The following is a 16,617-nucleotide window of genomic DNA, read 5'->3' on the forward strand; positions in this document are numbered from 1 at the left end:
TCCAGTTTCTGACTTGTGCCTGCAGGGACGACTCTACCAAGAGCAGCGGGATGGTGCGGTAACCTATGCCCCCTTCCAGCTTCACCACAATTGACGGCAGGTTCACGACCATCTGTTTCAGCAAATAGAAAACTTCACTGATCAAAGGGGAGTAAGCGCTCTACATGCATATGACGTGTAATGGAGTAAGCAACTGGCACCTGAGAGAATAACAAGCATTGAAATGAACAGGCGACTTTCATCCTCATAAGCATTGCTTTCATAGAAAACTTCAGTTTAGTCACCAGGTCGTTCGTCATAACTGAAGATTAAACCGCCAGGTTAATCAGGAAAACGGAAAATCACCAGCTGACATTCTTCAGAATGGAAGATTTAAGTTCCCATCAGAACTGAAGACTTCATAGTAAGTGTAATTATCACAGCCAAAATTATAACCACAAAACTACTCAGTCCCTGACAGATGGTTGACAGTGTAATGGGAATTAGCTCTTCTTTCCTGCAAGTGAGCGACTAGAACAGAGATTAAGTCAGGAAAATGTTGAATATGTTTGAATATGATGCAAATCTGAGTAGTACTGTGACGTGACGAAGTTTATCATTTTAACAGGTTTTTTTAAATCTGTGAATTCACAGAAAAGTAGAAACCCTGCAACTTATATTTTATTCCACACCCTCTGCACTCCGGAAGGCCCGGGACCGCCCGCGAAAAAAAGTGCTGTGCCGATTCCGTAACGCCCGATATGGCCCGCAGAACACTAGGTCGCGTTGACCTACTTTCGCTTTGGTCTATCCCACAATCCAATGCAGTGTTCTGCGGGCCATATCGGGCGTTACGGAATCGGCACAGCACTTTTTTCGCGGGCTGTCCCGGGCCTTCCGGAGTGCAGAGGGTTAAGTAAAACGACCAAATTGGATCAATGAAACACTGAATATAACACAACTGTCTCCCCCTCCTTCAAATACTAATACACAAATCAAATTATTGGACAGAAGAAAGATACTGTTTCCGACAATATAAACATCTTTCTACATGCCAGGCCAAGAAAAAAATGCAAGCATACAATTAGTAATACTAATACACCGCAGCTCTTTTGCAATTAATACATTCATGCACTCACACCATTTTCTCAGACAGGCTGATGTTGTTACTCATGGTTCTCAACAATAATGATAAACTCCATACATTTTTCATTACCATCCGGGTCAAGAACTCTAACAAAAAGATATGCTGGAAGGTCCCCTCTTTTGAGACCTCAAACAAATCTGAGAAAAATTAACCCCTTCACTGCCCACCCCGTACTAGGTACGTGGTCATTTTCGGTTTGTCGCACGCCCATAACCGTACCTGGTACGTGGGATTTGCGTCAGCAACATTTCAGGACATTTCTGAAAACTAGATGGGAGGTAACCACTGTCCAAGTACTTGTAGGGGTTCTAAACACAGTTCTTTCCCATAGACCGTTCGGATAAGTTAGTACCACGTGGTGAAAACTGTGTTAGAAATGTAGAACCGATCTATAGCATTCACAATGGCGGCCGAAAGTCGGACCTCAACTCGTAGACCTGTTTTCAAGCGATACAGTGTTCTGGAAGCTCTACAAGAAGTGATTTATGGATTACCACACAGAAGAATACTTTTATGGGCTGTAATGTGAGTACCTGATGTTTGACACCAGTTTTAGCAGTGTTTTGTGTGGTTTTACGTGCTGCAATGTGTGTGTGTGTAAGTCCGGAAACTGTAATTTTTGACAAAAATGGTCATTATATCAATTTTTACTATAACAATCACAAACAAAGTCCAATGATCATGTCATCCTATAATAGCCAAGGGTATAAGCAAAGCACATGCCAAAGATCTAAGAGATATCTCAATAAATGATCGAGCAGTGAACAGATTAGTGAACCTACCGAAGAAAGCGAAATTTTGCCCTGGCACACAGCAATACCAAAATGCTGTTATACTGTGGCAGTGAAGGGGTTAACACTTTCGCGACGGGAGGTGACTAAATTAGTAACAGCGCTGACACGCCCATGGACGGGATGTGACTATTTGAGTAACAGACATACAAGGTACACGACTCGTGATTGCTTCCCGGTTTTTGAAGCTTGCAATAAATTGAGTTGTTTCCCTTGATACACGTGACTTGCTCTTCCGCCATGTGCAAATTAGAGAAGATTTGCGTGGTTTTTTCGAACAAAAAAAATGAATCGAAGGCGAGCCTTGTCACGGGAGGAGATTCTCCGGATGTTGGATCTTGAGGATCCTGTAGATCATGATTCCGACGTGTTGTTTTCGCCTCAAGAAAGCGATAATAGCAGTGATATTGAGGAAGAAACAGTCCTGTTGTTGCTAGTATGAGTCGGCAAACTACACGTGGTAGGGTGGTACTGCATGGATCTTGGAATCGTGTAGTTTGCAAGGGGGCGTGGCAGCACTGATAACAATGGATGGCTGGAGCCTCCTAATCCTTTTGGAAATGTTCATAGGTGTACAGTTGGGACTTTGTTGTGAAAATGTGACTTATATTCAATATGGATTACCTAGACATCATTTGGTGAGTGTCACAGTTTTGTTTCATTTGAGTCAGGATGCTGTGAGTGAATGCGTGATTTGCTTGTTTTTTTCTTTGTACTGTCTCCTTATTTCTGTGTAGAATGTTAACAATATTTCAGCTAATTCATATGTTTTACACCTTGTTTGGTTATAACATTATTTATAATACTTTCTGTTAAAAAATAACTTTTAAAAAAGCAGTGGAAAAGAAAACACACACAAAAAAACGTAAAAAAACACAAATTATCCCCCTTTCACCCCCCCTTTGCTAAAACAAATTGCGTGACAAACTTATAAATAGCACGACTGAACTGGGCATCCATTTTTTAATTAGTACACAAAATGTGGTGGTGATTGGACTTAATTCAAGCTTGCTAGACAGATTTCTTTACAGTTACTGTTTTTTGGGAAGTTTCTTGGTGGCAAGCTTGGGCAGGCAGGACGTTAACGCCGTGGCAATGCTAGTCACAATAGTGTTAAGGTGTCTGGGAATGGGGGTTAATTTACAGCGGAATATGAACCAAAAACACTGAGAAAACACTGGGGACTCATAAGGCAGGGAGTCTGCAATGGGGCTGGGGCTGTCTTCAGAGGAACGTTCCACTGTATGCAAAGATACACCGCTGCTCTTTCCAACAGCTTCATGCACAGTTAAAGGCTAAGCCAGGGCAAATCTAAGGCGCCTGTTCTTCCTCTGCCATGGCTTTAATTCAAACCTACCAGCGCATGAGCGCACTTTGATGCACTGAGGCATGCTGCTAGCTAAGCAGATAAAACACTGGTAGCCCAATACTCACACACTCATGCATGCATGCACACGCACGCACACACACTCACACTCACACACACACACACACACACACACACACACAACGACAGATGATACACACACACACACACACACACACATGTACACTGACACACCCACATACACTGCCCTATTCTATACAGAACCCTAATAACCTCATCAATATGTTCATCACATAAATCTGGGCATGATCCTTTTTTTCCTGGTGATTTCAGAGATCATATTTATGCTCAAATCAAATACTACTTCTGTAAAATATTACTTCTATTCCCATGGGAAAATCATACAAACAATTTCATACTGCTAATAAGATGTACAACATTCATGAACAAAGCCAAAAAGCACCAAGGAGACCCATGCATTTGGATATCTGACGACCAAATATGCCTTCAAAGCACCCTCTCCCTCTCCCTACCCCCTTCCTGAATAAAAGTGAATACAAATTGTTTTAAATAAAAATATTAAAAAAATTATTTAAAATAAAAACAAGTCAAAAGTGTTGAAAAAAACCAAAAAACAAAAAAACAAAAAAAACGCCTGTACAACAACATTAAACACTGCCTTAACTTGTTGCTTTGTAAAGAGACAAAGCATGAGACAACTTCAAATATTTGTTTGTAATCCTAATCCTCAGCTCTGACCCCTAAAGATGAGAAACCTTGAAGCTCAATAAAACAACCGTGCTGTCCAGAAAACTCCTTCTTACTTGTAGTCGAAGAGACTTTAACTATACAAGGCGAATTCATAAAGTACAAGTCTGTAACCCCTCGACAAAGAACGGCCCAAGGCTTCAACTCCACAAGAAAACCTAAAGGCCGAATTAGAAATACAATTCACAAAACAGTCTTTTCAACAAAATTAGTTTTCATACATGTGTTATGAACATCTGTTTCATACTTAACAGGTTTCATGCACACACTGACAGTGTGACTTCAGTCAATCAAATGTTTAATGGAGTGGTTTATCATGTTCAAGAAACTTACAAAAATCACAACTGCAGAAAAATTGGTAACATAAGTAAACAGTCATGAAACATGCTTCATTCAAAACAGATAAGTTCTACGGATGAACCAAATGCTCAAATGAAAATATGAAAATATGAACTACTGACATTAATGGACAAAATAAACAACTGGATAAAACAACTAAATCAGACCTGTTTACCCCCCAAAATGAAAATCAGGAATGCAGCTGGTACTTTTCCGTAATTTGAGGCATCTTTGAGTAATCTTTTTTATCAACCATAAACCAGCTCGAAAACGATTAAACGACACGTTTATTCGCGCCCTACCATGCAAAACAAGTACAAAATTGATAACCATGTTTAACAGTATTGTACTACACACACAGAAGCTCGATGACACACACACACAAACACACGACACCTGATATATAATATGCAAGTTACCTAAGACAAGTTTACTTTATCTAAAAAAACAAAACCCACAGTATTCAGGGGCGGAGCAAGAGAGCTAGAGAGGGGGGGGGGGGGGTTCAACCTGCGGTCCAGGGGTTGGGGGGTCTGGCTGAAGAATTGTAGCTATTTTATTAACAATTTGTAGCTTATCCTTGATTTTAAACATGATAAATTGGTGTCAGCAGCCACTCATTATTTCTTTTAAAGTTAGTATTAAATAATGGCAATTTATCTTCATTGATATCTGCTCCAGACAACAACAACAATTTCACAGACAGAAAATGTCTTTAGTTTTTTTTCCGACAGACTGAATAACATCCCCCCCACCCCCAACCCTCCGCCCTTGGACTATTTACAGTCACTTGAAGATGCATGTGAACAAAACCACCTTACATTCTGTCACATCAGACATCCTGCATTAAAACCAGTCATGATAACTCTCTCCAGAAGCTACCTTTAATTTTAGAGGACCGATTCGTTTATTTCATTTAAACATTTTGTTGTAAGTTTTTCAATTCAAAGAACTGTGATCTTTGCTATATTGGAAAAATATTAATGGAGATCAGTTTTAGACTCAGAAAGACTTGAATTTCGGCAACAGCCAAGTAACTGATGAGCGCGACCATACTCGACCTACATCTATGTCTCTGGCGCGACTGACCGTAGTGAGAGATCGGTTCGCAGGTCTGAGAGATTCTGTGGAAGTAGAGACCTAGGTCAAATAAACTCGATGCGAAGCAGGCTCATGTCTTGCCAAACATAATTTCGTGTTTTTGTTTGTTTCCATGTTCATTTGTGTACTGCATTTTGTTAAAACTAATGCTGCGTCTAACCTCGGGACACGTGCCGCGACGTGACTCGTAACTGACTAGCTTTGATGTTGCACTGATATCAAGTTGATCACCAAAATGAATGTGGTTCGCTTTTCTTAAACTTCACCAGACACCGCCACTTGACTCAATAGTTTTGCCGCTATTTCTGTACAACTTTCGCTTTTTTGGTTGGCATTTCGTCCCTACCTTGCTGTGCGCATGCGCAGAAAAGGCTGTTTCGGTCAGCCTTGAAATCACAGCCCTGGTGACTACCACAATTTCGACTTCGAATTTTCACGCACGAAAAAGGTTCTCTCTACCGGAATTTCCGGAATTTTCGGTAGTATTCCGTAATACCGGAATTTAGACCCCAAATCCGTAATAATTCCGGACAATCCGGGAGGGTAAACAGGTCTGCTAAATTGATATCAAACGGCAAAAGAAGTATGCGTGTGTGTGTGTGTGTGTGTGTGTGTGTGTGTGTGTGTGTGTCACAGTGTGCGTGTGTGTGAGTGCGTGTTTGTGTACGTGCATTTGTGCGTGTGTGTGTGCGTGAGTATGTGTGTCAAAGTGTGCGTGCGTGTGTGAGCGAGTTAATGCATGAATCCATGTGTTTGTGTATGTGCACATGAATGCACAGAATGCACATAGGTATGTGTTCACTGTTCCGCTATCAACAAAAATGTTGGTGCAAAAACAGGACTTGTACATTATTTTTGTTTTTGGTCCAGAATTTAAGTCTATTGAATTAATCGTTTGTCAAAGCTAATCTTCATTCCACATTGGAGCTTGGGAGTAAGAGTTACAGAGGAAGGAAGGAGAAACGAGAGAAATTGCATTAGGGTTTGGGGAAGATGGGATATTGTTTCAGACTCAACAAAAAGTGGTACGATTTCACACACATTGGCAAAAATAAATCGGAGGCTTCTGAAAAACGTTAAAGCACTTGAATACCAAAGCTCACCTGCTCGCCAAGCTGCAAAGAAAATCCCAAAAGAAAAATACAATGGGTTCTTGGAATTAGGTATTGGCTGCCCGCCACCTTGTACCACACTAGCATGATTTAAAAGCAAGTTGGCTAAGTTAGTTTAACGAAAAATTGGTATGATAAAAAAAAAGATTAAACAAAAGGCCACACTTTATCAAAAAATCAGTATTTTCAAAATGACAGGCACTTTTTTAATAGCAATTTATTCCTTCCAAATATGGAATTAAGACATGCAAGTTTTAATATATTGTTGGATTTTACCTGATACTTCAGTTACAAAGGGGATGGCCTGATGGGTAAAGAATCATATTGCAACTTATCCTACATACCTGAGAGACCACCCAAATCATAACTGAACCATTGAACAATATACTCACCTGTGTTTATATCATGCAAATGAGGTAATGTTAAACTACAGTCTGGCAGGGATCTAACCTTTCACTGCTCATGATGACAAACTCACCAAGACAAACATAATTCTCTGAACACTTTTGCGTTTGCCATTTCCTCTGCAAGTATATATTCGTTTAAACTTCCATGAGATGCTATAATTTCTGAATTGAATTCTTTTTGCTTTGACGTCAAAGATTTCATGAGGCTTTGGAATAGATTGAAGTTCCATCAGACGCGTCTTCAATTTGGACTCTTCAACTACAGAACGTTTGAAGCAGAAGGCGCGCAACTACAGAATGTAAGATAAACAGAGTACAACATGGCTGTGCGATTCCAAGTTCACACTCTTTGCTTTTTGAAATATTGAAAAGCTACCAAATTGACTTGCATTGCAATATCAAAAAACAAAACTTCATGTAAATCTGGTATCACACAGCAATCCATATGTAGTATTCTCTATGTACAATACACTGTTCTTTCATTTTCATTCTGTGCATTCTCCAGATATAGCCCTGTATGAGGTTTGTCATCATACGGATTGAATCTCAAAATGCTCACTCTTTTTTCAGAGCTAATTCGGGAGATAGCGCCTCATTATGAATGCTATAGGAGCACTGTGCTACAAACTACGATTACTTCCTACGCTTTCAACCTTGTCAGACATTTCTCCTTTTTCTGTTTAAAAACAACAACAAACTGATGAATACAAAGCAGCTGTGAAGGATTAGCATTATAGATGTAATGAATATATACAGACCTTGAAAAGATAACTATTATTCCAGATTAACTGCATGAGATATAGACTGTAAAAAGAATAAGCAAAATGAATGAAAAGCTTGAAAGTCTACTGACCTCCTCTCCCCGCTGCGAGTCGATACTTTCCTGAGGGGACAGAAACGGCTCCAGCACATCTGTGGAGTTATCTGTGGCCACTGTGAAAATAAAATAACACATCTGTGGAGTTATCTGTGGCTACTGTGAAAATAAAATAACACATCTGTGGAGTTATCTGTGGCCACTGTGAAAATAAAATAACACATCTGTGGAGTTATCTGTGGCTACTGTGAAAATAAAATAAAACATCTGTGGAGTTATCTGTGGCTACTGTGAAAATAAAATAACACATCTGTGGAGTTATCTGTGGCTACTGTGAAAATAAAATAACACATCTGTGGAGTTATCTGTGGCCACTGTGAAAATAAAATAACACATCTGTGGAGTTATCTGTGGCCACTGTGAAAATAAAATAACACATCTGTGGAGTTATCTGTGGCCACTGTAAAAAGAAAATAACACATCTGTGGAGTTATCTGTGGCCACTGTGAAAATTAAATAACACATCTTGGTTTACACTTTCACAGTAGAACAGCACTATTTTGAACTATACACAAATGTGTTCTCTGCAACTTCGAAAAAAAAAAAATAACGCATCTTTGGTTTACAGTATAACAGCACTATTTAGAACATGATACACAAATCTCAAAACATTTGGTCTTAAAAAAGTGTGCGTCTAAAAAGGTATAGTTGAACAGCCGTTCTTCTTGATCTTCTTCGTGCATTGGCTGAAACTTCCACATTTACTCGTGGTTTTTGCACAAGTGGGTTTTGACATGTATGACCATTTTAACCCCTCCCGCCCCCCCTCCATTCAGGCAGCCAAACGCCGCTTTCAGGGGAGAACAGGCAGTCAAGCAATTTCTACCGAGTTCCCTGCAACTGGGAAAATAAAACGCACATCTTGGATACATACAGTAGAAACCCCTGCACACATGCACGCACATTCGCAAGCGCACAAACACACATGCATACACACACACACACACATGCATACACACACACACATGCATACATACACACACATGCATACATACACACACATGCATACATACACACACACACATGCAGACATACACACACATGCATACACACACACAGACACATGCAGACATACACACACATGCATACACACACACACACACACACACACACACACATGCACACACACACACACACACACACACACGTCAATCTCCAGATCTACACAATGTCACAGTTGAACGACTTACGACTTGAAAGGAACCAGAAGTTGCACTCGGTCAATTTCTTCACCGCCCACAGGTCCCCTGGAATGACTTCACGCTTCACTGGAATCGATGAGTCCTAAAACAGCAAAAACAACGCTGATTCTTCTTCTTCTTCTTCGTTCATGGGCTGAAACTCCCACGTTCACTCATGTTTTTGCACGAGTGGATTTTACGTGTATGACCGTTTTTACCCCGCCATTCAGGCAGCATACGCCGATTTTGGGGGAAGCATGCTGGGCATTTTCGTGTTTCTATAGCCCACCGAACTCTGACATGGATTACAGGATCTTTTCCGTGCGTACTTGGTCTTGTGCTTGCATGTACACACGAAGGGGGATAAGCCACTAGCAGGTCTGCACATAAGTTGACCTGGGAGATCGGAAAATTCTCCACCGTTCTTTCTTTCTTTCTTTATTTGGTGTTTAACGTCGTTTTCAACCATTCAAGGTTATATCGCGACGGGGGAAGGGGGGAGATGGGATAGGGGAAAGGGGGGAGATGGGATAGAGCCACTTGTTAATTGTTTCTTGTTCACAAAAGCACTAATCAAAAAATTGCTCCAGGGGCTTGCAACGTAGTACAATATATTACCTTACTGGGAGAATGCAAGTTTCCAGTACAAAGGACCCAACATTTCTTACCTACTGCTTGACTAAAATCTTTACAAACATTGACTATATTCTATACAAGAAACACTTAACAAGGGTAAAAGGAGAAACAGAACCTGTTAGTCGCCTCTTACGACATGCTGGTTAGCATCGGGTAAATTCTTTCTCGTCCCAACCAATATGGGACTCCCCCTAACCCGCGGGGGGTTTCTCCACCGTTAACTCATTATGTGTCCGATAAGAACAGATAGCAATGTAAGAACATAAATCTCCCATATTATTATTATTATTATTATTATTATTATTATATTAACAGAGGTTGTGAGCAGAAAGTCCCAGAAAGCAGGGTCTTTAAAAAGGGTGGGGGGGGGGGGGGGGGGGAGAGAGTCTTGACCTTGGGGTTCCACGGTATCAGCTAAATCAATCAACAAACATGTCAAAAGAGGTAACCAAAATCTCACACACTGGCTTTCACAATCAACAACATAATCTCAAAATGTGTATACAAAAAAAGGTCAACTAAAACATTCCTGTATCATCCTACTGAGAGTAATGTTATTAGTAAGACTGCGTTATGTCAATTACAGAGAAAGCAAAAAGCTGGCTCACAAAAAACAACTCTGCCTAAACTCATATACATGTAATTTCCACACAAAATGAAATCATCTCCATTATCTGCGCTCATTGCCTTCTTCCCTCCGTTCTACATGATGTGCAATCATAGACAGAACTCTTAAGACACATTAGGCAAAATTTCAGAAGAGGTCGATCACCAAAACTTCCATCGTAAGAAAACAAAAGTAAAACCAGAAGAATAATTTCCCCCAGTGCAAATTTTTCATTCCAAAACTGGAGAAAAAAACAAACACAAAGAAACCAACAAAAACCAAACAAAAAACTTAATGACAAAACAAAAATAATTCCTCCGAAAATATCCTTGTGCATGTAGATGTATGAATATAAATTGACAAAAGTCATAGTACGTACTCAGTGCTTGAAAAAAGATTTAGGAAAAGTACACAAAGATAAAAAAAAAATTAGACAAACAAGAAAGGTTAAATTATTGATACGTTTAATTCAGAACATTTTAACAAAACAATCACAAGAACTTTGACCTATCGACCTTTAACGTTTCTTTCTTTCTTTATTTGGTGTTTAACGTCGTTTTCAACCATTCAAGGTTATATCGCGACGGGGAAAGGGGGGAGATGGGATAGAGCCACTTGTCAATTGTTTCTTGTTCACAAAAGCACTAATCAAAAATTTGCTCCAGGGGCTTGCAACGTAGTACAATATATTACCTTACTGGGAGAATGCAAGTTTCCAGTACAAAGGACTTAACATTTCTTACATACTGCTTGACTAAAATCTTCACAAAAATGGACTATATTCTATACAAGAAACACTTAACAAGGGTAAAAGGAGAAACAGAATCCGTTAGTCGCCTCTTACGACATACTGGGAAGCATCGGGTAAATTCTTCCCCCTAACCCGCGGGGGGTGACCTTTAACGTGGTTAAACCCAAAATACACAGCAGTCAAAAATTAAAGATAACTTATATGACTGTGCTGTTCCCAAGATTGTCTAAGCAATGACAACAAAAATAATAAAACCTATAATTTCATTTGTAAGGAGCATGTAAGCCATGTTCAGTTTGCTTTCCCTTATCCAAGCATGAGACCAAGGGTAGGGCGGATGGAGGCGAGAGAGCTAAAGGGATGGGGAATGTTTACAGTCCCGTGTGCCGGGCTGTGAGCAGTGCCCGTCAGTGTTTAGCTCTGGCACCGTCGCGGCAGACGCGCCTTAGTTCTATGCAGGAAAATGCAGCGCGCTATTCTAGCCATCTGGTCAACAGTCGTCCTCATCTCCAAGGCAGACTGATAGCAAGAGGTGTAAGTTACGCCCGCCTTCAGGCTCAGGCATTTTCAAACGCTCGACTCAAGACTATATCGGCTGGATCAGGAAGTCACAAATAACTAACGCACCGCTCATGAAATAATTCCTTTCTTTACTGAAGTAATCAAGGCACCCCAAAGTCGAATCACACCCCAGAAATTAAATAAATAGATAAAACAAAACAAAACAAACAAATAAGGAAAGTCTCACTAGACTTATAACAAATAGTTCAGTCTCACAGTTTTATCCAGGCTTCTGCATCAATCAATCAATCAATCAATCAATGAAGCTTATATCGCGCATATTCCGTGGGTACAGTTCTAGGCGCTCTGCAGTGATGCCGTGTGAGATGAAATTTTATACGGCCAGTAGATTGCAGCCATGTCGGCGCATATTTACCTTTCACGGCCTTATTCCAAGTCACACGGGTATGGTAGACAATTATTAAGCAATTTTGCCAGGAAAGACCCTTTTGTCAATCGTGGGATCTTTAACGTGCACACCCAATGTAGTGTACACGGGGGGTGGTTCGGACACCGAAGAGAGTCTGCACACAAAGTTGACTCTGTGAAATAAATTTCCGCCGAACCTGGGATCGAACTCGCGCTGACAGCGGCCAACTGAATACAAATCCAGCGCGCTACCAACTGAGCTATATCCCCCGCCCAGCATCAAGCTAATCGTACATGCATGTACCTGCATGGGTTATGCATTTCCACAGATTCAAACTAATAATTGACACCATCAACTCCACAGAAATAATTAGTCCTAACTACTTCTTCTTCTTTGTTCATGGGCTGAAACTCCCACGTTCACTCACGTTTTTGCATGAGTGGATTTGTATGTGTATGACTGTTTTTACCTCGCCATTCTGGCAGCATATACAGTGCAGGCATGGGAATTGAAAAAAGTAAAAAAGGCTGAAAATGTGTAAGTAATAGCAAAGTCGACGACGCGAAGCACCTAGCCCTGCTAGGGGGGGTTCGGGGGTGTCATCTAAGCTCCAAGTTTGCCATTAAATTCAGTTTTTAGAACCATTTTTGCCTCCCCCATTTATTATTTCGGCGGACACTTTTGCTTTTTCGGCGGAACAAAACAAAAACAAATCGGTGGAAATTTGCCTTTCGGCAGACAATTCCCATGCCTGACGGTGATTTCGGGGGAACTGGTCCTAACAATTAAGCATACTTCAGTGTTCAAGAGTGCCCGCTAAAGCAAGACAGTACACTTTCTGTTAAATCACCCATCCATTACACATTGCATTTGGCTTTACCAACAGCTCAACACTTTCAAAAATGTTCCCTGTCTGAATAGTTAGTAAGCTTCTCAATGTCACGTCGTTAGAAGTAAACCAAGGATGAATATGTGAGACGGTCTTCTTTGAGACTTAAAAAAGATTAAGCATGCAAGAAGAACAAAACAAGAACAAAACAAATGATAACAAATCAAATGAACATTATCAAGCACAAATTACTGGCGAATCGTAGAATTCTGCGGGATCCTGTTCAGGAAGGCCAAAACAAAGCGATTACTTCACAACGATCTGGCAAAAAGCTTCTTGTCAGTTTTTTAATTGTTCTACTATCATGTTAAGACTTATTTACATTCAATGTTGATCTAGTGTGTATTTCTTCATAGTTAATTTTTAAAGCAAGAAGAGCACAGATCTCGGTGGTTGGCGCAAAACAAGCTGTCATTATTTCTGTAGGGGTCTAATTGTTGACCAAAAGAGTGGGATTCCCTGTAGGTGGAGTTCCCGTAGGCATATTCCCTGTATACAGGGAATCCCCCCGGGTGGAGACTGTCCTTTACCCAATAAACCACTCAGACTATTTATTTATTTATTTATTTATTTATTTTATTTACGAGGATTTATATCGCGCACGTATCTCACCACACAAGGCGACTCAAGGCGCATGTTACCTATTAATGCCGTGTGAGATGGAATTTTTTACACAATATATCACGCATTCACATCGGCCAGTAGATCGACTGCCTTTAGGCGCTGCATCCACCTTTCACGGCCTATTAGACTAGCTTCCACTTAGTAAAAAGTAAAAATCCCTTAATTTCTAGGGAGCTCCCAAAATATTTTTTCCTTGCCATTTAGGCAGTTATACTCTGATTCCGGAGGATGCATGCTGTGTGTTTTGGGGTTTCTATCACCCTCTATCACCATATGGTATTTTCCCCCACGAAGGCAGCGAAGGGATTGGCCAAAGCAGCAAGAATGTTTTCATATTTCACAACCATGCAATTCCATCCTTCTCCTGACCCTATGCTAAAACCCTCCCTAACACCACCACCACCCCCCCCTCCCCCTCATATACTTCTTCCTCTGCTTTAATGGGCTGAAACTCCCGAGCACAATCATGTGTTAGAGCTTGCACGAGTTAGTTTTTACGTGGATGACTGCTTTTGCTAGGCCATTAATTTACCGATTTCGAGAGGTGCCCCTCTCCTATAAATCCCTCCCACTTGCTTTCTTTGGCGCTAATCTTTTAGTATAATTTCATCATGGTGTTTGTGTGTGTGTGAGTATGAGTGTGAGTGAGTGTATGCACATGTGTGTATGTGTGTGTGTATGTATGTGTGTGTGTGTGTGTGTGTGTGTGTGTGTGTGTGTGTGTGTGTGTGTGTGTGTGTGTGTGTGTGTGTGTGTGTGTGTTTTCAAGAACAGATTGTAAGAAAAGGCTTAGCCCTAAATCTTTATCCTTGTGAAATTGAGTTCAGTTCAGTTCAGTTCCCACCCTCCCCCAACACTGTGAACATACCATGAAATTATATTAACCTGTCTACAGTGACTGCAATTGATGTAGCAATGCACACACACTCTCTCTCTCTCTCTCATTTTTATTTATATAAAATAACAATGAAATATTATGAAAGTTAAGTGTTGAAGTTATCACTTGTTCGCCATGTTTTGTAATCGGAATGTGTATTGCTTATCATTTTTAGAACGTGTCCTTAAGCTGTGAGCTTGTTGTTCTATATCTTGTTCTCATCTGAAAACGTGTGTACAAAACAAAAAAGAATAAAACTCGCTTAAACCAACATACCGGGGAGGTACTGAGTCCGGCAGAGACGGCGGCCATGGTGCCGATTGTGGCGGGGGAGATGTTGAGCACGATGTCGCTGATGGAGACGTCGATGTGCGGGTTCTTGCTGTTCTTTGCGTTGCTGTGAAGCGCCAGATCACACGGCATCAGCACCTGTGAAGATGACATTGTGGTAAAATGTGAAACTTCTGTCTTTGAGTTCACTCCAAAAGGAATTGTGGTTTACACTGTGAAACATCTACCGGTAGCTGTCTTTGAATGCACTCCATTTCAAACAACAAATTGAAACAAATTTACAGCGCTGAAAGTCCACAAAATGGGGCACTGGCCTTTGGCTAGTACTTCTCATAATTTACTAGCCAGAGAGCACATTTTACTCGCCAAACCTACCATTTCTTTCAGCAACTTTAATCGCATTTGGCGAGTAGATTAATATACTCGCCACTTTCAGGCCTGATTTAATGTTCTAAAATCACGAATCAAACAACAATGGTATGATTTATGGACAGCTTATTTGACAAAATGAAGCAAGGAAACCATCATCTGTTGGTTTTTAAAGTGGACAATCAAGACACACAACAGACGCAGAGATGACCACTTCTCTTCAGTTGTTGGCTTTTTTCATTCCATCATAATGGCCCTATTCCACACAGACCACGAATCCCACGATTCAACATTTTGGCCATGAACTCCCGATTCCAAAAAATCATAAATAACTCGTAACAAATTCGTAGTACATTCTTAGGCATCGTAACTGAATCGTAATCGATTCGTAGGTATAATTCCTAACTCATTCCGGGATTCGTGGCCTTAATTTTGAACAGCTCAAAACTTTTGCCGCGAATTCCCGATTGCTCAAGAATTGCAAGAAGTGACAACGTATATATACGAATCATTTTAAGAACTTCACGAACTGATTACGATTCAACTACGAATCCTAAAATTTATCAATTAGTGGCAATTCGTGGTCTGTGTGGAATAGCTGGACCATAAGGCACTCTCTACCTTCAGACGTCAGTTTCTCAAACTATCTCTTCAAAAGTTCATTAACTTTACATCCATTGAAGTGGTGCTAACAGCAAACAAAAACTTGGAAAGCATCACACATGTTTTCAAATAGTTAGATCTGAAACAGTGTGACGGGAGTTTTTTGTAACATGTTTTAAAACCTAAAGAAATGTTAAGAATTCAAAATTGAAGCTTATCTGACTGGGTCGCTGCTGAGTTTAACCACAGAGGATTACATTAGCAGCACTCACAAAGAGGCATACAAATCGAATGCCAGAAAAATAAAACCCTGAGCACAATCAGGTAATCAAAACTGTAGCTGTCAAAAGAAAAATATACTTCTGTCAGTCGCTTGTGTCGGTTCTGGAAGTTGCAGGAGAAGATCTGAAGCTTGGAAATTCCAGCTTCCATTATCTGCACTTCTTTTGACTGCACCTGACGGAACGACAGCATCATCTGGACAGAGAAAACCAAATAAATGTTAAAACCGAAGGATATCAAGGCAAAAATTTGACAGCTGTGTTGTTTTTGAAGTCGGTAAGGATCACCCCTCCCCACCACCACCAATTTATATATGGGTCGTTCTACAAAGCTGTGTACCACGAGAGGGTCATGACTTTAGAGTTAGATTTCAGAATGTTTCTCTTGCTTCTCGAATGATATAAGGATATCAACAGACTGCAAATTGACCAAAGAGATAACGATAATAAAATCAAGAAGATCGTTAGGTTGGTTAATGCTTTGTATGAAAGCAAACACAGAAAATGACGTCAAAATGGCGTTTTTATTGTGACATTGCTTACATCTTGTTTTTAAGTATCCGTGTGGCTGCCAATGAAATGCGACCATGAACCCCCCAACATACATCTTCGTTGTCTTTTGTGCTAGTGTTACATATGCACTTAGCTGTTTGCCCTTACACATGTTTACAGTGTGCATTTGGATCGTTAAAAAATAACGGTTGCCTACGCAACATTTGGTTTATAAAA

The 16,617-nt window shown here is 40.4% G+C and overlaps 1 protein-coding gene across 2 annotated transcripts in view; it reads right to left on the reverse strand.

Moving 5' to 3' along the window:
- Positions 1 to 16,617, reverse strand: part of LOC138950809 (intermembrane lipid transfer protein VPS13A-like) — a gene marked incomplete at its 3' end in the record, with an annotated part of 220,607 nt that overhangs the window by 67,902 nt on the left and 136,088 nt on the right. For both annotated transcript variants that reach the window (XM_070322526.1, XM_070322527.1), the window contains 6 exon segments: positions 1 to 112; positions 7,825 to 7,904; positions 9,039 to 9,132; positions 13,036 to 13,062; positions 14,621 to 14,773; positions 15,968 to 16,084. The exon segment at positions 1 to 112 is cut by the window's left edge and continues 8 nt beyond it. In XM_070322526.1, coding sequence (XP_070178627.1) covers positions 1 to 112; positions 7,825 to 7,904; positions 9,039 to 9,132; positions 13,036 to 13,062; positions 14,621 to 14,773; positions 15,968 to 16,084 — 583 coding nt within the window.

Source organism: Littorina saxatilis, linkage group LG16 (genome assembly GCF_037325665.1).
Source record: "Littorina saxatilis isolate snail1 linkage group LG16, US_GU_Lsax_2.0, whole genome shotgun sequence".
Classification (NCBI taxonomy): domain Eukaryota; kingdom Metazoa; phylum Mollusca; class Gastropoda; order Littorinimorpha; family Littorinidae; genus Littorina; species Littorina saxatilis.